The 23,371-nt window shown below is 43.8% G+C and overlaps 2 protein-coding genes across 10 annotated transcripts in view; one reads left to right on the forward strand and one right to left on the reverse strand.

Moving 5' to 3' along the window:
• Positions 1 to 266: 266 nt before the first annotated feature.
• On the reverse strand, positions 267 to 17,013 carry MRPL14 (mitochondrial ribosomal protein L14). 2 transcript variants are annotated; one of them, XM_083732867.1, is made up of 3 exons: positions 16,900 to 17,013; positions 7,048 to 7,143; positions 267 to 831 (listed from the first exon to the last, which is right to left on the reverse strand). In XM_083732867.1, the coding sequence occupies exons 2-3, from the start codon at positions 7,119 to 7,121 to the stop codon at positions 468 to 470; spliced, it is 438 nt and encodes a 145-aa protein (XP_083588993.1). In that variant the 5' UTR covers positions 7,122 to 7,143; positions 16,900 to 17,013; the 3' UTR covers positions 267 to 467. The 2 variants fall into 2 exon arrangements, with proteins under 2 accessions (XP_083588993.1, XP_083588992.1); XM_083732866.1 differs by lacking the exon at positions 16,900 to 17,013 and adding an exon at positions 16,297 to 16,393.
• Positions 16,419 to 23,371, forward strand: part of TMEM63B (transmembrane protein 63B) — an 80,046-nt gene continuing 73,093 nt past the window's right edge. For 2 of the 8 annotated variants that reach the window (XM_083732311.1, XM_083732315.1), the window contains exon 1: positions 16,496 to 16,693. The gene's annotated coding sequence lies outside the window, so the exon portion shown is untranslated. Of the gene's footprint in view, positions 16,694 to 16,887; positions 17,000 to 23,371 lie in introns of those variants that run through there. The other 6 variants (XM_083732313.1, XM_083732309.1, XM_083732316.1 and 3 more) reach the window with 6 other exon arrangements.

The following is a 23,371-nucleotide window of genomic DNA, read 5'->3' on the forward strand; positions in this document are numbered from 1 at the left end:
ATACAGTCAGTTATGTATTTTGTTTTTGCTGGTTAGAGCCTGGACAAGCTCAATATTTATCAATACATAAAACGTATTGACAAATGTTCTGGTTTAAGAAAGAAAGAAAAAGAGAGAAAGAACACAGACAGGACAAATCGGGAGATTAGCACAGGATATTTGCTAGTTTGCTCCTACAATTGGGTCATATCACATCTTCTGCCTTCCCTAACCCTTCTGCCTCGCCCTGCCCTCCCCAAAGGCATCAGCCACGCAAAGCAAGCTACTGGATTAACAATCTTGAGCTTTAATCATATCATGTCGCAACTGTCACTGAAAAGGGCAATAATATGGCTTTCAAAAAGAAATCTTGACATGTTTTCAACCCATATGCCGATGTGAAACTTCCCCTTGTTTTATTTAGGTTCAGAAGGGTTTAAAGCGGCTGGGACGGGACAGTACTACTTAACTGGATGTTCCCTTATTTGTCACACGAAGTTCTGGGCAATGGCCAACACTTTCGAGAATTCTTGCCGCTTCCTCAGCAGAGAGGGAATTGGGGTTTTGATTCTCGTCCCTACTGGGTTCCCGTTGTCTTCAATGAGCACCACGTTGTTAGAATCAAACCTGGGAGTCATGCGAGGGCCCGGCATCTTGTGGCCAACGATTAAAGCCTTTTTCTTCTCCCCTTTGATAGCCAGAAGGATCTTGTCACCAACTTTGCCCACTCCGTTCTTGTTGTAGACATGGATGCACTTCGGAGGCCGGTGGTACGGAGTGTTTCCCAAGGCGCTGTTATCTACAACTCGCACACGGGTCATCTTCTGTATTGCACTGCATGCGCCGCTGATGCTGCCGAAAGATAAGTTCGAAGGCAATAACAAGTCAGACCAGCGGTAGCAGTCCCAATCAAGGACTATCATGCTCAGAAACATGTGCCGTTACTATGACCTCCCTCGCACTCAAAATGCTGTTTAAAGCCAAAAACTCTAAATACGCTACCACAAAGGCAGTTTAATACATTTAAATCAACAGTGGATAGCATGAGAGGGTCAAAGGACAGCTTTTATTTTTATAAAGCAACCCAAGAAATGCAAATATTTTCAAACTTTTGCCCTTCAGAAAGTAGCTTTCCACACCAGCTTATCTACTAAGGAATTGCTAGCATGTGATAAGAATTGCAGAGGATTCTGGGAAGTATTCTAGGGTGAACAGAAAGAAGCCATCTCACAAACAGAGGGTTGGGATGGGGGGAGAGTGAGCCCATTTCAATGTGAAGGTTGATTCCTCACAGAAACCAGATGCTGATAAGGAAGGAACTGGTCTTGTGGGTTTTTCTGTCTTCCCCCTAAACTGTGAAAGAATTGTATACAGAGCTGCCAGCTTATATATATTTCATTGGAAGCAAGTCCCACTAAACTCCATGAGGCTTACTTCTAAGTAAAATGGATAGGCCTACACTGTGAAGACTCAAAAGGATTCCTGAACTGTTACCATCATGGCTTACTATTACAAGTAATGTTTACTCATTCAGTATTTGTAAAGCCATACAATTATTTCTTTATTTTTACAGTGAGATAAAACACACGCTGGGTGATCCGTCAGTCAAACAATTTTCTGAAATACTTTTTTTTTTTAGCCAAAAAAATTTATACACCAAATGACCGAACACTGTTCAGAGGGCAAGCAAGGGATTCTTAAACTACAGTATCTGGTACTTAGGGGACCTAATAAAGATTTGAAACTGGCTTCTCTACTAGAATGTTAATTTCTCACAAGAGACTTCTGCTAATTAGATACTAGTCTGACAGGTTTTCCTGGAGTTTGGCTTCTTTTTTGCCTCTTCTAATAAAGAGGAAAGGATTAGAGAAAGGGAGTCTGGTTGGTGAGAATCCATAAGTGACTTCTGAGCAATTTCTCAGCAAGGAAAAGCAATTATTTTTTTATTAACAACTGGGATTAACCAGACACATTAATGGAACACATCCAAATGAGATGTCAGATTTGTTGATCAGAAAACATATTTCCGTATCTCAGTTCTCAATATCACCACCACTTTTGATAAATTTATGAATTGTTTATCTCTTAGAAGCAGTTCATTTAGGACACCCCTTTATATAAAAATAGTCATTGTTAGTTTTTTTTAAAAGAACTGGGTGGCCTTCTTATCAGGAGGTCCATTCTGTATGATGTCTGAATTGGGCCTTTAGTGTTATGGCACCTGCCCTTTGGAACCCAATTGGTGTTGGATTAGAAATTGTATTTGTATACGTAATTGTTTCTATATAACTTTTAATTGTACTGTGAAAGACACCAGAATGCTGACTCAAACAGAACAGGCCTTGAGAACCCACTATGGCATTTGTTTATTTTTAACACCCATTTCCTCTTTAGCAACTCTGAGCATGTGGTACCCTCACACATGACCCCTTCCTTGAGATCTGCTTGCTTCTAGGTTGAGATGAAAAACAATTACAGACTAGATCCTCAATCTGAGATATGACTCAAGCTGAGAAAACCACTGCAGCAAAATTTGAAAACTGCAACTTTAGAACCACTTCCTTCCCCCCCTTCAGCTTTCAGTGCATGGGAAATAATAAAGTTATTGCCATCAGTGAATTACTGTCTTCATTCAAAAGGAGACACAACTAGAGAATGCTCGATGGCTTTGAAGCACCAACATTCATGCACCATGCCTATTCCATGGGACCCATAAGTCTCCACCTTAGCCCAAGTGGAGCCCCAAGGGCTGGCTGAAGTTGTTGACTTCTGCTGCATCCTTCTGCCTCCGTGATAGAAAGCCAGATAGAGGAATTAAAGCAGCACAAACCTATTTGATCTTTAAAAGCTTGTACATAGCTCAGCGAAGGAGCACATGGTTTGCACACAAGGGGTCCCACGTTCAGTTCCTTGATCTCTCCAAGGAGGGTTGAGCAATCCCGCTCTCTGAAATCCTGGGCAACTACAGTGGTGCCCCGCAAGACGAATGCCTCGCAAGACGGAAAACCCGCTAGACGAAAGGGTTTTCCGTTTTGGAGGCACTTCGCAAAACAAATTTCCCTATGGGCTTGCTTCGCAAGACGAAATGTCTTGCGAGTTCCTGTGGGTTTTTCCCCCTTCCCCCCCCTTTTCCTAAGCCCTAAGCCGCTTATCAGCTGATCCGCTGATAAACCGCTAAACCGCTAATAGCACTAATCCGCTAAGCTGTCAATGGGCTTGCTTCGCAAGACGAAAAAACCGCTATAAGAAGAGCCTCATGGAATGGATTAATTTCGTCTTGCGAGGCACCACTGTACTGCCCATCTAAGCTAGAGGGACCAATAGTTGCCTATGTTTCCAGGTCTGGCATATCTGAAGAGGGCAGAAATGCAAAATGGCAACATAAATCCAGACAGACTAGAGCCGCAGATTTTTGACAAACCTAGACAGCATCTTAAAAAGTAGAAACATCACCTTGCCAACAAAGGTCTGTATAGTTAAAACTATGGTTTTCCCAGTAGTGATGTATGGAAGTGAGACCATAAAGAAGGCTGATCGCCGAAGAATTGATGCTTTTGAATTATGGTGCTGGAGGAGACTCTTGAGAGTCCCATGGACTGCAAGAAGATCAAACCGATCTATTCTGAAGGAAATCAGCCCTGAGTGCTCACTTGAAAGACAGATTGTGAAGCTGAGGCTCCAATACTTTGGCCACCTCATGAGAAGAGAAGACTCCCTGGAAAGGACCCTGATGTTGGGAAAGATGGAGGGCACAAGGAGAAGGGGACGACAGAGGACGAGATGGTTGAACAGTTTTCTCGAAGCTACCAGCATGAGTTTGACCAAACTGCGGGAGGCAGTGGAAGACAGTAGTGCCTGGCGTGCTCTGTTCCATGGGGTCACGAAGAGTCGGACACGACAGCAACAGCAATTAATTGATGCATATGAATGAAGAGTAACATATTTGAAGACGGTTCCAGAAAGTGTGCTGGCCTGTGGGACAGAAATGTACTATGCACAGCATCTAACGAAATGTGCACCTGTACACATTGAGATCTGCAAGGGAAACCTGCCCGACCTCGGTGCCAAACTAGGGCCTCAAAGCTGTTCCCACTTTTTGTTTACAATGCCCACTCGAGAAATTCATGAACAGCCAGTTTCTCTCTCGGGAACTCTCTTATACCACAAAGCATTCATTATACAATGAACCACAAAAGTCAAGGGTCTTTGTTCCCTCTTGAACATGAAGGATTTGGCAGAAATATTCCCCACAAAGAGTAGCACATTAAATGCCGAGGCGGGGGGGGCACATACCTGTACCCATCTGAACTTAGGAACATTTTTGTGAACATACAAAGAATGAAATATTGCGTCAGACCATTTAATCCAAGCAGCCCCATGTCTACGACTTCAAACACCGATGGCTTAAGAAGGTCTGAGGCAGGGCTCTTTCCTTGCTCTGCTACATAAAAGCCTTTTAAGGGAAGATGCCAAGAATAGAACCTGCCTACAACAGGAGAAGAATATGGCAAGGGAGGGGAAGAAACAGATTTAACTCTTATCTATCCCAGGTAGTTCTGCAGGTAAAATAAGACTGTGTTCACAGGTGTCATTGATTTCCATTGTCTTACATATATGTAACTGCACAGGGTCACAAAAACACAATGAATAGCTCATATTTGTAATTGGAAGACTTTTATTTTTCAGCCTACTGCTTCTAAAGGAGAAACTTTGCAGGGGAAAGGCTATTACAGTGCTTTTTTATTCTCTGAGTTGCTATAAAGAGCCGTCACCTTTTCCCATCACTATCTCTAGCTTTGCTGGAGGTTTCTGCTCTCCAGCTCCTTGGCCTGCAATTCAGTAGCAGGAAGTGGCACAACTCCAGGTTCACCACACAAGAAAATCTTTAAAGATCCCAACCTGTGGGAATGGTTTTCCTGTGCTTCAATAAGATGAAACCACAAAGTTATAACTCCTCTAGTTAAAAATGGATTGAAGAAGGAATTAAAATAAATGCCTACAATGATATTTGACCTCTTTTCTCCTAAGAATGTATTTCTCACAAACATCAGAAATAAATAAATTCAGAATGGTTGGTAAATATGCCATATGTAAGAACTTATTCTCATACAGTGGAAAATGTTTGCAGTCCATATTTTTGTTCCCTACTACCATATTTTTCCGTGTATAAGACTAGGTTTTCTTCCTAAAAAATAATGTCAAAAATTAGGGGGCATCTTATACACGGATACATCTCCCCCCCCATTTTCTTAAATCTGAGCCCCCCAAAATAGGGGCCGTCTTATAGACAGAAAGATACGGTACTTTTAAATTATTGTTTTATTGTTAATGTTTGACAGAGGGCCTTCTCAGTAGTGGCGTCTGCCCTATGGAACGCCCTCCCATCAGATGTCAAAGAGATAAACAACTATCTGAAGACATCTAAAAGCAGCCCTGTTTAGGGAAGTTTTTAATGACTGAAGTTTTAACATATTTTTAATCTTTGTTGGAAGCCACCCAGAGTGTCTAGGGAATCCCAGCCAGTTAGGCAGGGTACAAATAATAAATTGTGGTGGTGGTGGTTGTGGTGGTGCAGCAATAAAACTTCTAGCACATTGGCAAAGCTAAGCAGGGTCTGGTATGGTTTCAAATTGAAAGGGAGACTCTGTGTTGAGATTCCTGCACTGAAAAGGATTGGACTAGATGACCCTTGGAGATACTTTCCAACTCTACAATTCTGTGAGTCTAAATAAAATGTCAGGAAAAGTAATACATATATTAAAAGTGATTTAAAAAACAACAACAACTGCCCTTTAACAGAAGCCTGAGACCCAGAATCATATCATCAGTGTCTCTCCATCCTACGAATATTTCTAGGACGTTAAGCTGCCATGTAATTTTCAAGGCAGAGAAATAGGGCTAGTGGTTATTAAAAAGTCAGCAACACATTATATACTGTTATTAGGAATCTCATTAGCTACAATGGCACAAAGGAGGGTTTAGCCACATTTCCTTATGTAGACAGCCACTGCCTCTAAGAAAGCAACTCACAGCACCTCAAGCTGTGGCAATTCTCCTTCTATTGCCTAGGAAGACCTGCATGGTGCTCAGAAACTGCCTCTCCTAGCTCTGAAATACATAAGGAGACACTGCCACAACTACCACAGTGATTGGAAGGGGTGGAGTTATTTATATCACACTTTTCCTTCACCACAGAACCCAATACAATATGCATGCAGTTCCTAAGTGGTCTCCCATCCAAGCACTGGCCAGACCCAAAGCCCTCATGTGCCTTCAGACCATACCTTGAGACAACAGTAAGACTACAGCAAATTTAAGTCGGTGAAAGACTTCATATAGCATCCTACCACTGTGAATACTACTTGCTGTTTCCTAGCTTTTAACACAGTGACATTTTCTTCTTTGAGCAGTGCAGAAAACAATTATTTTTTAAAAAAAAAACCAACACACACACATTCAATTGCACTTTAAAACCACTGCATTATTATAAAACTTCAAGGTATTGGAGAGATGTCTAGAATGAACTAGACTCAAAATTATCAACTACTTGCTAAGCTAAACAAATTGAGATTTGTCAAGGGGCATTGTTGAATGAATTTATGAGTTAAGACTAGAAAGAAATAACCTCCAACTGGAAATCTGTTCAGGGCACGACTAGATTATTAAAGGACAATGCTATACACACCTACTCAGAAAAAACCCCAGAGTTCAATGGGACTTATGCTCAGGTAAATATAGAACCACAGACTAGAATTATATGGGAATGGCAAAGTTAACAAATCATATTAGGACAGGAGGTGGCATATGTTAAGTATAAAGATTTTCAACTGAGGTGGGATTTTAAATGATTTTAACCACTGGAACAAACCTGGAGTATTCTTATCAAAAGGATAAATTCATGAAATACAGTCCTGTACACTAAACCATGCCCAATGTAATCTTCTAATTTTGCTTATATTGAAAATAGGGAGGAGTTTGACAAATGAACACTAGGTTTGCTTCATCTGATTCATGTGCCTGTAAATATACTCCAGAGTAAAAAGCCATTATCGGTATTGGAACACATACCTGAAATTTCGCTGATTTGTTGCCCTGTTTATTTGGGCTAGAAAAAGCTCTGGGTACTTTTTCCAAAGCGCCATCAGGATTCTGGTTTTAAAAAACCTGGACAAGAAACAAAAGATTACTAATAATATACTACTATTGATGGTTACAATTTTGATAAAGATAAATCACACTATCAATTCCATGGGATACATTCGAGAGGAGGATATTATGTTGCAGTGTCCCCGAAAGCCCTCAAAAGCATGCATTGTATAGTTAACAAAGCGCAGCAACATTCCCTCCTCAGATCAGAGTCAGTGCAACTCAGTTACATATAACACAATGGTACTGTATTTAAATAATAAAAAAGCACTGCAGTGCAGCTTTCTTCTTCAAGGGCATAGATCCTCTCTGTACAAGCATCCTCCTACCCTAACAGCTGTCAGTTTTTACAGCCACTGGCATTTTAATAATATCTGTGCATGGAGAGCGCAAAAGCCCACAACTCTCAGTAAGCTATACAACGGAACCATTTAACAGTCACAATAAATTCATTTTTAAAATACTAAAAGCATCAAAATATATACTAATTTATTTGCTGCCACGTTTTAAGGGAAGCTAGCACAAACATTTTAAACAAGTTTGGGGGACAGGATTTTAAAAAAGTATATCAAAATTAAGTTTTTATGTTCTATTTGTATACTATTTAGAATTTTTATTTGGTTTTAATCAGAAAGGAATCTTTAAATTCAATGGGAATGTAATCTTAAAATCAGTCACCAGCCAGTATAGAGCCAACTTTTAGGGGCCATGGGGCCTCCCCCCCCCAAAAAAAAAATTGAGGGGGCTGCCCCCCCCCCGTTGATGGGCATTGCTATTCAAATGGCATCCATGTACTGCGTCCTGTGATCAATTATGCAAGGTGAGGCTTACTTGCCCCTCCTCCAATATTCTATTCAAGTTGGCACCCCTGCCAGCCAGTGATATTTCTAGAACGGGAATCATAAAAATCCCCAAAATGGTCTGTCCTCAGGTTATCTCCTTTGACATATATGGGCTTTCATTAATACAGTCCACTAAGCTTGCAGTGCTTTCACTTCGCTTTACCCATGTTAAAAGGTGTATCATTAGTCACTCTTAACTTTTACTTCAGGCACTTGTAGGACATAGAATTTTCACTTTGGATAATTATTTTCCTAGTTACAAAGATGTAACATAGCAAAAGTTGCTACAATGCAAGGTTCTCTGCTACTTTTCAGGTTCAAGTGACCCACATGGGAGAAGAGAAAGCACTTTTGGCACACAGAGTAGCAGTAGCAACCACACTGCTAGAGCACTAAGCACTAAAGGAAGCGAATGCATTAAAATGTTCGTTCTTAGCTTCTGAAGCACCACAATTATCTGCATTCCAATGATATGCTTGGGGGGGAAAGACATTTTCTTTCACCCAGTTGTCCCCCAGTTATTCTTGCCACAACATCTCCCCTCTACAGAGTCTTCTCCAAGTGGCACATAGGGGCAAGTGTGAGATACCCAAGACAGGCAAGGAAAATGTATCCTCGCTTGTGATTTATATTCTTCTCGCAGCTCAATCATTCACGACACAACGGTTTTGAGGCAGATGCTGACATTTCACTCCTTTTCTTCAAACCCACTGATCAAAAATAACTGCTAAATGTGAAAAGTGGTGTCTGACAGGAGAATATTCACACCACAAACTACAGATGTGGCTCCTGTAAATGGCAACCACACACAAACAGGGTGGTATTCAACTAAATTCTACTCACTGGTATTAATGGATATCACTAAGTTAAGTCCATTAATATCAAGGGGTCTCATATGAGTAAAACTCAGCTGAATACAACCCACACTTTCCCAATTTATGCCACAATTTCCATGCTTGATCTCTGGTCATCACTTTTGTTTTAAAAACAAGTAAGCCCCTCTGAATACTTTGAAGCAAGAAGCTATTATTTCGTCTCATTTCCCTCTGTCTTTTTATTTGGACCAAAATCCAGTTTGAATTCAAAATAAGTTGTATAAAAGGATGGAGAATAATTAGTATAAAACAGGGATGTCCAACAGGTAGATCGCGATCTACTGGTAGATCGCGGGGGGTCCGTGGTAGATTCCTGGTAGAAGAAATTTATTGGAGATGTAATTTCCATAGATCATAATCACCCTACTAGGTAATCAATCCTCTGGAAGCGCAACAACTTTGGATCTCCCCAAAAAGCTCAACAACTTTGGTAGATCACTGCCAGTATTTTTTATACTGGGAGTAGATCTCAGTCTCTTGAAAGTTGGACATGCCTGGTATAAAAGAATGAAGAAAACTATTAATTAGGTAAGGAAAGTTATAAGTGTTAAGAGGGATGCTCAAAATTCCCAATAATGTGTTTCTCACGTATGATAAATTTAGGAGAAGGATATTTGCAGGGAAAATGAAAGGCCTTAACCATTCCCTTGACCATTAAATTTCACCAGCAGCTTTTCCACATCATGTCCTCTCCAGCTGAACTCTAAAAAGCAGCCCATCTAGTGCTAGGGAGGAATCAGCACTTGGGGTGTGTATAGGTATCAAGGATGTGAAGATATGTAGTTATGTGTTCCTGGAAGCAAAATATAGGTTGCTAGGGAGGAGTTTGAAAGCTGGGGCCTTCAAAGCAGCTTTCTACAAAATGCTACCAGCTCCACTTGCAGGGCTACCTAGAGAGGTGTAGCTGTGTAGTCTCAGTGCATGAATAAGATGGTGGTACTGGCAGTTTTGGATTTGTTTGGAGTTTGGATTCGTTAGTTGCTGAGAATATTTTGGGACAAGCTGGGCCTGATCAAAAGGGACAGGGCTCCACTTGAACTGGGAAGGAACCAGATTGCTGATGCTTGAAATGAAAAAGATGGCAGAGCAGCTTTTAAAGTGATTGTTGGGGGGGGGAGCCAACAGAAGCTGAGGAGCATCCAGTTCAGAACAAATCATCTCCCAGGGATGAGGGAGGGACATGTTTATTATAATTCAAATGGGAAGAGGGGAGAGCTAGGCACTGAGATTGCTGGAGCCCATGATAGCTATTCAGAGAAACCAAACCACCATAGGTTAAATGCAAGTGCCAAAGACACTTGGAAAGAAATGCTGTATATACAGTAAGTGTTTGTATAGCAATGCTAGAAGACTAAGGCAAGACAAGAGAAGCAAGAGCGCTTGGTCTCAGAGAGCATACATACAGTGGGAATAAAGAAAACCTGGTGAAATGGAGGAAACCAGTGGAGCGTCATTATCTCTGGGTACAAAGTCTATAGAAGGGCCACAAAAGGACATAATGAAGGCAGTGTCACTCTGCACTTCAAAGAGGACATAGAACTCAACAAGCAGAAACTCTTCAAAGGGCCAGATTCCTCCGCAGAATATCTATAGGTGGTGACACCAAACCCAAAGAATAATTTAGTTTCCTTCTGACCATAACAGAGAATGAAATAAAAAAGGCATCCCAAAGAGGAAGTGCTGTAGTAATGGGTGACTTCAATTACCTTCCCATACATTTGGTATATGAATTCTTCAGTAGTGCAAAGAATTAAAATTTCTTAATAACTAAACTGATTCTGCACTACACAATCTGTGCCCTAGAACAGTTTAGTCACAAAACCAAGCAGAGGGGTTAACCCTGGACTTAACTTTAAGTGGTTCCAACAAACTGGTGCAAGATGTAGATATTGTTGAATCAGTTTGGAACACTGATCATAGTGCTATCAAATTCAATTTATGTGTAAATGGACAATTGCCAAGAAATTCCAACGGAGGCATTTGACTTCAAAACAGGGAACTTCCCAAATATTAGGGGATTGGTAAAAATGAAGCTGAAAGGCAAAGTAAAGAGGGTCAAATATCTGCAAAATGCTTGGAAGTTGTTTAAAAACACAGAGCTCAACTGGAATGCATGTCACAAATCAGGAAAGCACCAGCAGAGGCAAGAGGATGCTTGCATAGTTAACAAGCAATTCAAGGAAATTACTGGAAGGAGGCTTCCTTCAGAAAATGTTCTCCTTCAAATGAGAACAAAAAGTAACACAAACTTTGACAAAGGAAACACAAGCAGACAATAAGGGGTGCAAAAAAGAATCTGAGGATCCCATTGCTAAAAACATGGCGAACCACAACAACAAAATTTGAAATTAGCAGCAGACCATCACTTAAGGAGGCAGCTGGACTTTGGATGAGAAGGGTATGCTAAAGGAGGAAGGGGGGATTGCAGAGAAGCTGGATGAATTCTTTGCAATTGTCTTCACAGATGCGGATACATGGCAGAACTCTGGCCCCGAACTAACCCTCTCAAGAGAGGAGTCTGAGACACTGGGGCAAATATATGTGCAGGTAATTTTTAGGGTGGAAGAACATTCAATTGTGTAACCTGCAGTCTGACACAGGCTTACTATCTCAATGATGGAGCTTCCTAGCATATAGTCATAAGGAACAGAGGTCATTTTAGTCATCATAAACAAGTATTTGAGCACCAAAACATTAAGTGCCACCCAAACTCAACTCCTGTCCTGCCACACAAGCAAATCTAGAAGAATTCCAGAAAGTTGCATTCCAATTAGCAGAACAGTAGAACACCTAATACAGGGTGGCCTGAAAAACACCTGCACAAACACACCTTTTCTTATCTGTTGGGTCTACTGCTGAGGCCAGCCAGAAAATAATGTAACCTGCTTATAAAAAAATGAAGCATGCAATTGCCTAAGAATCTGGAAGTTTCAGCAGCCCAAGCACGTTCCTATTTGATGTCTTGCTCCCAGAAATATGATGTGGCACTTAGAAATGTGAAGTATTGTGCAGACGTACTTTTAGTTAAGGGTCAAAAAAGCACTTCACTACTCTTGAGTAGCAAGGTGCTTTTCAAGCTCTGTGAGAAGGAGTATAAGCTTCAAAGAAGCTGTATGGCAGGCATGGCCAAACTCGGCCCTGCTGATGTTTTGGGACTACAATTCCCATCATCCCTGACCACTGGTCCTGTTAGCTAGGGATGATGGGAGTTGTAGTCCCAAAACATCAGGAGGGCCGAGTTTGGCCATGCCTGCTATATGGTAGTATATTGTTGCTCAGCGTTAGGGTAACCCAGCAGGCCTATAGCCTCATCTTTCACATCTCCAGGCCCACCCTAAGCAACAACCTTGCATGCAGAGCATAGCCTGCACCGCACAGCAAGCATGACCATAGCAGGAAACACAGATATATCCATGCTGATAAACTCCAACTGCTCAATAGGAACCTACACCCTAGAAAAAAGCTAGAACCCAGCTCCATCCCAGGCTCCAGAACACCCCATCATGATTGGCTAAGCCAGTTTGGAAGCAGAAAAAAGGCAACATTTTCAAGCCCTCTTGGTGAATCGTGCAGATACACATGCAACAGAACACAGAAAAATGCAGCTTGCAAGAGATTGTAGATCTTTATCTATAATTGGGGGGGATTCCCATTTATGGAAAAACCTTGACTACACTCAAGCACCTTCCTTCTCATGTAAATGCCTCACATGAGTGCAGATAATAGTGCACAAGCTGGCTTTTTAAAACGCAACCTCACCGTTTCACTTGGCATGTAGCCAGTTACTATTCCCCTCTCGCAAACAACTTTCTCATAAAGAGTTCCAGGATCCACAACATTGGAGTTGGGAGGTGGGGGGGGGGGGGAGAATAGCAAATGGAATAAGGTAACAGTTTCCCCATGGCTGTTCAAATACCTTGTTTTACTTTATCCTGCCTGGAACTCCAGGTGTCCCCTTCTCAGGAAACAGACCTTTTTCTTCAACATGACAAATCTTTAGAACAAGTTGGATCCCTTCCATTTTGCAATTACCCAGATCTGTACCATTTCCACAGACCGGCTGATTCAGCTTTGGTGTCCTGAGCAGTGTGTTCCTATGGATGTTTCCTTGGAATTGAGTCCCACTGAGCTATACTTGCACACCAAATACGCGTGCACTGGGCTGTGCTGCCTTGGTTTAGATAGGGTTGCCATACATTTGGATCTTCCCAGACATATCCAGAATACTGCAGTCGGCAGCAGTGTCCAGGCAGAAATTGGGAGAATCCCAACGTATGGCAGCAGTGCTGTTTTCAAAAAAAAAAAAAAAAAGCTCAAAACCAGCAATTTTTTTATTTTATTTTTTGCAATTTCACCTAAAAAGCTCAAGAACTTTGGGCAAAACTAAAGAAAGATCAACAATCTTGCTAAAAAAAAGCTGAACAACTTTTCTGTTCAGATTTTCACTGTTTGAAATATGTCAACCCTACTTTAGACATGTTTATTTAGGAAATCTGATTCTAAAGTAGCATTTTTACTGCAGTGACTAGAATTATATTTAGTGAATTGTGTACACTCCTGATTTCAAACCACAGAAAAGAGCAATTTTTGGAGTACGAACATGACCAAAAGGTATCAAATGTAAACAATGGCCACATGTACTGCAATGTGTTACACTACCTTTGTAGCTTCCACAATGCTCATTGTCGGTTTCTTTTGCACAACAATCTACAATCCACTAACTTGCATTGTAAATGGAATCAGGACCAGAGTATCAATAACTTTACCTTCTTTAATCTATTGAAGGTCTGGTTGCAATTTTGGCCAATGACTGAGGGAGACAAGTCTACAAACAGAATGAACCTTAACTTAGCAGCCTCCAGTTTTAATTATAAGGTTGCAACACACTCAGCCTCCAGTTTATTGTTAGCAGAAATGTAGCAAGATGTGATTGTTGCACAAACATGAAGTCTAAGTCTCAAAATCCAAACTTCATTTTAAGTCCTTAATGCAGGCTCCCTTGTCCTATAATTATAATTAAGGGGTTATCATTTGATTAAAGAAATGTTAGTGAATTGTAAATGTGCTGTTGATACAGTTTTGAAGGGGAAAGAGCATTCTCCCTTTGTTTTTAGATTACGCATGCTCATGTCACAGCAGGTACTATCTCTAAAGACATTTCCCCCTGTGTGAGAAGAGGAAAAGTGAAAAGACCTATAAACATGCACCTGCTACCTATGGATTTGAAAATACTTGCATTTTTTTTAACAAAAAAGTTTTTTTTAATCTGATGCCCAGTTAATTGGGAGCACACTTTTAATTGATCCAAAGCACATTGCAGTGTAGTCCCAAGCACTATTAATGTGATGATTTCAAAGATCAGATTTGACCAGGGATTTTGTATTTAAGAAACTGGTCCCAAAATACTGAAACAAGACGCACATGGACAGAGCAAGAAGTTTCTGACAGTAGATACTGGAGACAAATGAGCAAGACGGAAGTCTCCAACAGTCATTAATATGTACTGAATAAAGATCAAGGTAGGTAAACAAGTATGCTGCAAAAGAACTGTAAGTCAAACTGAGGCCTCAAGCCGTAGTCTTAATCATTACCCAGAACAGAAAGAGCTGAATCCTGGAGACTGAGTTCGAATCTGACCTTTACAGTGGTGCCTCGCAAGACGAAATTAATTCGTTCCGCAAGTTTTTTCGTCTTGCGAGTTTTTCGTCTTGCGAAGAACGGTTTCCCATAGGAATGCATTGAAAATCAATCAATGCGTTCCTAAGGAAACAGCCTTCAGTCCAGGTCCGGGGACAGTCTGTCCCCCGACCTCTTCTGAAGGCTGGGGGGGGGGACAAGGGCTTTTCTTCCCACCCCCAGCATTTTAAAAAACCCCGGGACAGCAGAGGACTTCTCCGCTGTCCCAGGGTTTTTTAAAATGCTGGCGGGCGGCAGCGCTGCCGCCCACCAGCATTTTAAAAAACCCCGGGACAGCGGGGAAGTCCTCTGCTGTCCCGGGGCAATTTTAAAGCCCCCGAGAAGGCAGGCGGGGGGGGGGAGCAAAGACTTTCGCCCCCCGCCAGCCTTCAGAAGAGGTCCAGGACCTCTTCTGAAAGCCAGTGAGGGGCGAAAGTCCTTGCTCCCCCCCGCCGCCTGCCTTCAAAAGCCGTCCGGGAAAGCGGGAAGCGCTTCCCTGCTATCCCGGACCGCTTTTAAAATGCTGGCGGTGGGGAGCAAAGCCTTTCGGCCCCCGCCGGCCTTCCTGGACCTCTTCTGAAGGCCGGAGGGGGGAAAAAAGGCTTTGCTCCCCACCGCCAGCATTTAAGAGGTCCCTGGAGATTTCCCTATGGGCTTTCTTCTTGCAAAGCAAGCCCATAGGGAAATTCGTCTTGCGAAGCGCCTCAAAAAACGGAAAACCCTTTCGTCTAGCGGGTTTTTCGTCTTGAGGCATTCGTCTTGCGGGGCACCACTGTACTTTGGAAGTGCTATGTGGCTTTGCTTAAAGTGTGGAGTATATTAGTTGTTAAAGTGTCAGGCCAGTCACTATCTGTTACCGTAACCTACTTCCCAGGGTTGAGGCTAAAATGGGAAGGGAAACAGGTTGGACATGAATGCCACCCTGAGCTCCTTTGAAGAAGGGTAGGGTAAATTTAAAAAGCACATCACCTTGCAAATTAAAAACGATGTGCAAATAAATAGTTGTAAACACCCATGCTCATATGCAAGATCCTGTTGAATCCAAGAAGGTTGCTCTGCCTGATTGTTTACATCTCAGAAATAAATACAACCAGGCATACTCCCAAGAAAAGTGTGCATAGGACAGACACTTTACTCTCAAATAAAGTAGCAATGCCAAGCATGCAAACTAAAAAGTGCCGCTTAACTCAAGTGTAAACATGCCCAGGACTGGGCTTGTAACTCATTTAAGATGGGGTCTGTCTTATTACTATAATAAGCCTGTATTGCCTTCAGGTGTGCTAGCTGGAAACACTTCCCGCGCGGTTAAATGGGCAGAGGATCCTACTGCTAATGCCCTTATGCGTGAAATCCCAAATCCACCTACACGGGAGTAAATCCTACTGAAAACAGAGGCCCTGATTTGTGAACAAAGTATGATGATGCCTTAGTAGGGGAAGAGCTTTTCGGGCATCCCGAAGGGAACCGGCTCCGTAGGGCATGCGCTCTTCCGGATCAAGGCCGCAGTACCAAATACATTAATCTCCCCCATTTATCTATTATGCAACCCCAAATGCATTTATCGATAATGCACGCTCGGGACCGTGCAGCCCCGCTTGCTATGCACGGAAGTCCCCGGGACCTTCGTCCGAGGAAGCCTGCACAGGTTGAGGCTGCGGCTGGTCTGGCCTAGGAGCCTCTTCCCCGCAAGCAGAAGCGAGCCCCGTCCCCGCCGCAGGCTCCCCTCCCACTCCCGGAGGGCAAAGAAAGACGCACACACGAGCACCCTTCAAACTCACAGGCTCCTCGGGCCCAGGCTCCCTTCCAAACGCGCAGGCGCAAAGCAGCACAGCCGCGCATGGCAAAGCCCGGCAAGAAACCCGGGAGCGCGCGCGTGCGCACAGCGCGAGGCGGCTGGAGGGAGGGGGGGCTCCTGGCTTTCTCCGCCCGCCCTTTCCCCCGGTCTCCTGCCTGCGCCGGGCGAAAGACCACGCCTCCCTGCGCGGCTCCCTCCCTCCCCCCTCCCTCCCCGCTTATTCCCGAAGCCGAGAAGCCGGAGCTGGGAGGCGCGAGTCCAGGAGGAGAGGGGAGGTTGGGGCGCCTTTTCCTCGGCGGAGGGGCGTCAGCGGGAGCCCCGCGCTGAGAGGGCGAGGGAGCAGAAAGCCCGGAGGAGCCGCTCTGCCTTTGACAAGTGAGGTAAGTCGCCGGGGAAGAAGCTGCTGCTGCTGTTGCCTGTGCCTGGCAATGCTTCTGCGCTCCCTCCTCGCCTCCTTCTCTTTCCTGCCGGGCTGCAGCAATAACAGCTCCAGAGCCCCGTTTCCAAGGGCGCCCGGGACGGCTTGGCCATCCCCTTGGCGGAGCGAGACGGCTCCCGGTGGCGCCTTCTTTTCCCTCCCACCTACCTTGCCAGTGCGGTATCTGTTTACTCGCGAGAGAGCGAGCGAGCGAGCGCTGCGTTGCTCCCTCTTGCCTCGAGGTGGAACAATGGCAGCGGAGCCCAAGGTAGGGGAGGTGGCGAGAGGGTGCCGGGCAAGGTCTGCCGCTCGCTGGGTGTGTGTCCCTTTTGCAGAGCCCTGCGGCAGGCTCGGGGTGGGGGTGGGGGGCGCTTAGCAGGCTCCCCTCCTCCCTCCGCCTCCCAGAAAAAAACCTCTCCTTCCCACCCCCCTGCCCACCCAGACACAATGACAGTCGTCCGCCGATCCCCCGCGCGCCCCTCCTCTCGAAACTGGTCCAGCTGCTGCGTTTCGTCGCAGTTCTCTGGATTCTCCCGCACAATGTCAAAGAAGGGAGGAAAGGAGGGCAAGATGCTTTTTCTTCGCCGTCAGACAAAGCGGCCATCTCGCTGGGGTGTGTGTGTTTTAAAGACCCGATCAGGCTTTGTGTGCGTTGGGCAGGATGGCGAGAAAGGAGGGACGGGGTGTGGGGGCGCAGGCTGCGTGTTTCTTTGTTGCTGTCTCCCCTCTTGGTGGTGTGATCGCGATGGTGGTGCTGATGATGATGTTGGTCCGCGATGCTGCAGTCAATTCCCCCCCTTCCTTCCTTCCTTCCTTCCTTCTTTGTCAGGTGCGGTAGGGAAGGGAAAACCGAAAAAGCCATTTAAGGGCTTAACAGTGCGGTATCCTATAGACAAGCCCGCTCGGAGTTAAGCCCCACTCACGGGACGTATTCCCAAATGTGTGTGTGTATAAGGAGTGGTGTCTTTTAAGTTCTCTCTTTCCTGCTGCTTTTGCTCTGGAGATTCCCCTGCTGCCTTCAGAACAGCTTTCCTCCCAACGTGATGGTTGATGGGAGTTGTAGTCCAAAACATCTGACTGGCGCCAGGTTGAGGGAGGCTGCTTTAAAAAAGAAAAGGAAAAGAAATGCACCAAATGCTCAGGGAAACCAGGCCCAAAAGGAGGCGGATGCAAAACCAAATCCATGTCCTATCCTGCCTTGCTGTTCCCATACTACCCTGCCTTTGCGCTGTGCCTCCTCCAGGGATTTTCCTTTGATGTAGTCCCAAAGATAACTGAGAGCAGACAGGCAGTCCATAGACCTTTCTTTCGCCTGTGATGTCCAGATGTTACTGGGCTGCAATCCCACCATCTCTTACCATTGGCCATGCTAGCTGGCGCGGATGGGAGTTGGAATCCTGCAACATCTGGAGGGCCACAGGTTCCCCATCCCTGGGCTAAAGGAAGCATTGTGGTCTATGACGGATGGCAGGGAAGCAGGATGGACAACTTTCCCCAGACCTTCTCATGTGACACAATTATAGCACTTCAGTGGTTACGATCTTTGCAACATCTGGAGGCTACAAGCCATTCTAAGTCTAAACCACCGGTGTATGCAAATGAGGTTTAATATAAAATAGATTAATAACTGCTGCTATATCAACTTAATTCTCCTGCTTCTTATTCCCGCTCCCACCTCATTTTAAATAAAAAAGTTGGCTTGAATGCAAAGGGAGGTGCATTGGAAGGAAGAGACTGAGAAGTGAATCTTCCTATTGCTATTATTATTATTGTTGTTATTATACAAAACCCCCATTTCCACCACCCTAATGACAGTGCCTCATTCTGAGTCAGGGTCAGCTAGTGTGGGTGTTACTGGAGCTCATTGTGTCAACAACATCTAATGATATCCATAGGAGATGGCTTCCTTACTGTTGGTGCAACAATCTGAACATTTGGAATGCGGAATGAATGTAGAGGGTGTTTTTATATAGATAGATAGCATAAAGCCTATCTCCAGCTGGGTTTGAATCTGGCATTCAAATCAAAGGGTAAAGATGTTTTGGCTGCACAGATGCTCAAAGGCTGCATGTTATAGCAAGTAATAAATGCTGTTGCTATTGGGAAAAGGGCCATGTTATGTCTTCTCGAAGTGCACAACAAAGAAAGTTCCTTTAGATGTCAATTTAATTGGTGACAGACTTTTGCAAATGTTTTATGGACTTGGGGGGGGAACAAAAGCAAATATAAAATATGGATAACCATAGATGAGATCTGTAACATAGATGAGATGTTATTAATTACTATGCTGTTTATCATTTGCATAATATTTTTGTGTTGCTGTGTTTGCCTTTCTGGTTGCATGGAAGGAAAGTCAGTGTTACAGGGATGGACCTAAGGCAAGGGAGATTCTGACCTATCCAAGGTCACACAATTAGTCCAAGCTGTTAATCCTCTCCTTCAAACAATGCCTGCCTCATCTCTGAAACTGCTATGGCAAATGCAGCTACTGTCTTCATTACTAGAGAGTCATGTGTAGCGCAAACCTTATCATGTTTTCTGACACAGGCTGCAGTGTTTTCAGAGGGAGTTACTCTCCTGTAAGTGTGTTTAGGTTTGCAGTCATAGTCTCCTTACAGATAGGAGATGATCAAAGGCATGGACTAGAAGATAACGGCAGTCAAAATGGGGTTCAAAGGTTTGGATCTTTCTCCTAGTTAGCTGAGGCAATAAACTAGATTCCTGTTACATCATGAAACCAAAGGTGCAATATTTCATGGCTGTTTTTAAGGTAACAGCCTACAAGACATAGATGACATCGCCTATTGAAAACAAAAAATTGAAACCTCAGTGCAGAGAATATCTGTTTAAGAGGGTGTATTGGTTGGGAGACAATGGTAGAGTGTGCCCTCAGGGGTAAAGTCAAACCATTGAAGAGTTACCGTGCCTGCTATAGCTGTAGAGACCAATACAGGACAGATATATTTCATTGCAGGTAGGGCAGATTACCTAGTAAGATAATGCTTAAAGCATCTCTGGACACAGTGTTTCCCAAACTTAGAATAATCATGCATCTCTTTTGAGAGTTTTACCGGCATATCCCCTTCTTCCCCTTCTTGGGTGAAGATAATTTTGGGGGTAGTTTTAATAATATTATTTTATCTTGGAATTGTTTTCTGCAACTAAAAAAAACCCCTGCAATAAAGTAAAATCAAAAAGTATGCTGTGTACCCTTTGAAAGCCTTTCCCTTCTTCTTCTTCTTCTTCTTCTTCTTCTTCTTCTTCGGCGATCGCTCATAGCTGAGTAAGATTGTCTTCCATAAACACGGTTTTAACAATGAGTCTGTAAGTGACTGTGGAGGCCAATTCTGGATCCATACGTACTTCCACAGGGGGGACATTGGTTTCTGGTGGGGAGTTGATCACAGGTTTTCCCATAGTACATGTACCATACTTTGGGGAAGACTGCCTGGATGGATGGAGGAATTCCTATCCACTTTGCAGCAGGGTGGCAGCAATGGAATGGGCTAGGGCAGACCTGTCCAACCAGTCGATCACGATCTACTGGTCGATCACAGGCTGTCCCTGGTCGATCGCGAGATCTCCAGAGATCAACCAAAAAAAGCTCAACAACTCTGGTCAATCCAATGGGTAGATCACTGCCAGTTTATTTATAGTGGTAGTAGATCGCAGTCTCTTGGAAGTTGGACACCCCCGGGCTAGGGAGTTCTGTGGCTCTCCAGCACACACAAGCAGGGAACCAACTTGCATGCAGGGGTAGGGCAGCTGCCAGACTCCCTCTCTCAAGTGGGCTCACAGCAGCAGTGACATTGCAATGGAGTCAAGTAGCTGCTCAGGAAGCCTGTGAGTGAGCTTGAGGAGGAGGCTGGTGAATGGAGCAGCATGGCTGCCAGGGGGCCAAGTGGCAGCAAACACTTTGCAGGGCAGACAAGGCATCAGCTCCAGTGAGCCTTGTCAGTTGTGTGGGTCCCTGCTGTCCTACTCTTGCAGTTTTTTGGGGGGGAGGGGAGAGAGGGGGCAGGGGCAGAACAGGACAGGGAGAAAAGTGGGATATAGGGCTGTGGGTGTGGTTTATATTGCTACAAAACTTCTGTGACCCCTTCCACCAGAAGTTTCTGGTTTTGCTTGCCAAAAGATTTAATGAAATCTTCTGTCAACATCTGCTGTTTAATCAAACTTGGAGATTGCATCACACACACCAGTTTTTGCTGTGCTGAAGAAAGGATATTTTAGGTGTTCTAAACTGTTATTGATAAGGTTAATCAGGGTGGAAAGACAAGAGGATTTTGCTTTATCGGTGGAGTCGTGACTGATCAGCAAATCTTTAAATACAAACTATGTATGTTTCTTGATTTTTTTAAAAAAAGGAAAATGTAAATAAGTTGTGGAACCTCATGTTTTCCCACATTTTCTGTTAACCCACAAGTGGGAAAATAAAGAGTATATAAGGAATTCAAAAGTTAGGGAAAATGAGGTGACTTGGAGTCTTTTCAAAGATCATGACCAGCCATCATGAGCTCATCTTTGGACAGATCCATCTCAGCCGCTTGGGGATACACGCTTGCTTAAATAACTCAGTAAATGCAAAAACGGCTTTAATCTCTGCAATGGTTTCTGGAGGCATTTGTTTCCTTTGATTAATTCCTGTAGAGCTCAGGTTCTGGACAACAGGCTAGAAAGATCCAAGAAGGGATTTTTCCAAGAAGGATTGTACAGTTTCCCCAACAAAAGGTTCCAGGATGCATTCACAGTCTTCACCACCCAAGTTGTCAGTCCCCCATTGCAGCTCTCATTTACTGGGAAGCAAAAGGGTCAAGGGGGAAAGTGCCATCTTCTGAGCATCCTGTCCATATCTTCGGAATGCATGAACTGAAAGGTATCCAGAACCAGTCTGCATAAGGTCTCTAGTTGTGGAGTCCAAGCTGGAATAGATGCAAGCAGCTTTATCAGCAATCTGCTCACAGCAGGCTGCTGAGTGCTCCACTCTTTCCCCGGACAAGTCAGAATGCAGTAGGCCTCAATCATTCACAACTGCTGTTTCTGTGCCAATGCAGTGGTGAATGCTGCTGATATATGTTAGCATGAATGTATGGTGCCATCAGCCAATGAAAGAAACTCTCCAACCGAGGTGCTGAACAAGCTCTAAACAGGAAGGGGAATCTAGTACAATTCTCCTGATTCCAGAGACTAGTCAGAGTCATTAATGGAACCATTAAAAGACCTGTTGAATTCAGTCCCACTGGAGGGCCCAAGAGGTGGTGGGTACTTGGGCGTGAGAGCTCATCAACAGCAACCTTGCTAGGGCCGCTAACAATGTGAAGCCAGATGACTAGTAATTGTAGCACAGTACTCCTAACTATGCCTATTCGGAAGTATGTCCTGTTCAATTCAGTGGCAATTACTCCCAGTTAAGTGGAGCTAGGATTGCAGCCTTGGGCATCTCCTAGAGGGCTTGAGCTAACCAGGCCCCATGTCTTACTAGGGCAATCATATACTACAGAGTCTCTCTCATCCATCACTCACCCCAATTATAAAGAGGACTGGTGGTATTGCAGTCCACCCATTTCTTACTTATCTGGGTCAGTAGGTAGGTTTTTAAATACAAAATATGCCATGTAAAAGTCTACTTTAGTTAAAACAAAAAAAATCCTTCCAGTAGCACCTTAAAGACCAACTAAGTCAGTTCTTGGTATGAGCTTTCGTGTGCATCTGAAGAAGTGTGCATGCACACGAAAGCTCATACCAAGAACTGACTTAGTTGGTCTTTAAGGTGCTACTGGAAGGAATTTTTTTGTTTTGACTATGGCAGACCAACACGGCTACCTATCTGTAACTCTACTTTAGTTGTTACTCTCACTGACAAGGGTACAAGGCTAAATAATTTTCAGTGTCCAACTTGCCTTTCTTGGGCAAGGCAAAAGTGTATGTGTTAGTGCCTTAGCTCCGAGTCTGTCTGGGAGATTCCAAACATCATTATTCTTATCAATCTGACTCTCAGTCTGGATTTCGTATGTAAACCCTATTGGTCCCTCTGCTGGATCACATATGTGGAGGGATGTTCTAGATCTCTCTGTAGCATACTAGTAACGTTCTGGACCATCTTTCATGGATGGAGATTGGAAGCATCATGCTTTGGTAACACTTATCCTAACACTGTGGTTGGGTTCAGACAGTGGTACAGCATGGTTGCAGGGGCACTGGTGGTTGTTAGTTCTGCTGAGCTATATTTAAGTGCTTGGCCTATTTGAAGTTCTACTCCACCCTCAACCTCTCCCAAAGGACCAGGTAAATAGCACAGGAGTGCTCCCAAGAATACAGCAATTGTAAAATATTAAGTACTGAGGCTCAACATTGTGTATAAAGTAATGCCCAAGGAATTCCACCCATCCAAGGCTCTAGTAAGTATTGGTTTGTGATTAATTTCCTTCCTGTTTCCCAGGTGCCCAGTCCCTTTCCTCTTCCCCTGAAATCTCACCCTAGGTAACTGCATTGTCCCAGTGCAATTTTCCACCCTAACTTTAAACTTAGTATGTGTCAAAAATTATGAATGTCAAGCAAGGCACTGAATTTAACTTCATTAATTATGCTAGTACTTCTATGGCACAGAATTTAATCTAGTTGTGAAATTTGCATTTGCTTG

The sequence above is a fragment of the Podarcis gaigeae genome (assembly GCF_964106915.1).
Source record: "Podarcis gaigeae genome assembly, chromosome: 3".
Classification (NCBI taxonomy): domain Eukaryota; kingdom Metazoa; phylum Chordata; class Lepidosauria; order Squamata; family Lacertidae; genus Podarcis; species Podarcis gaigeae.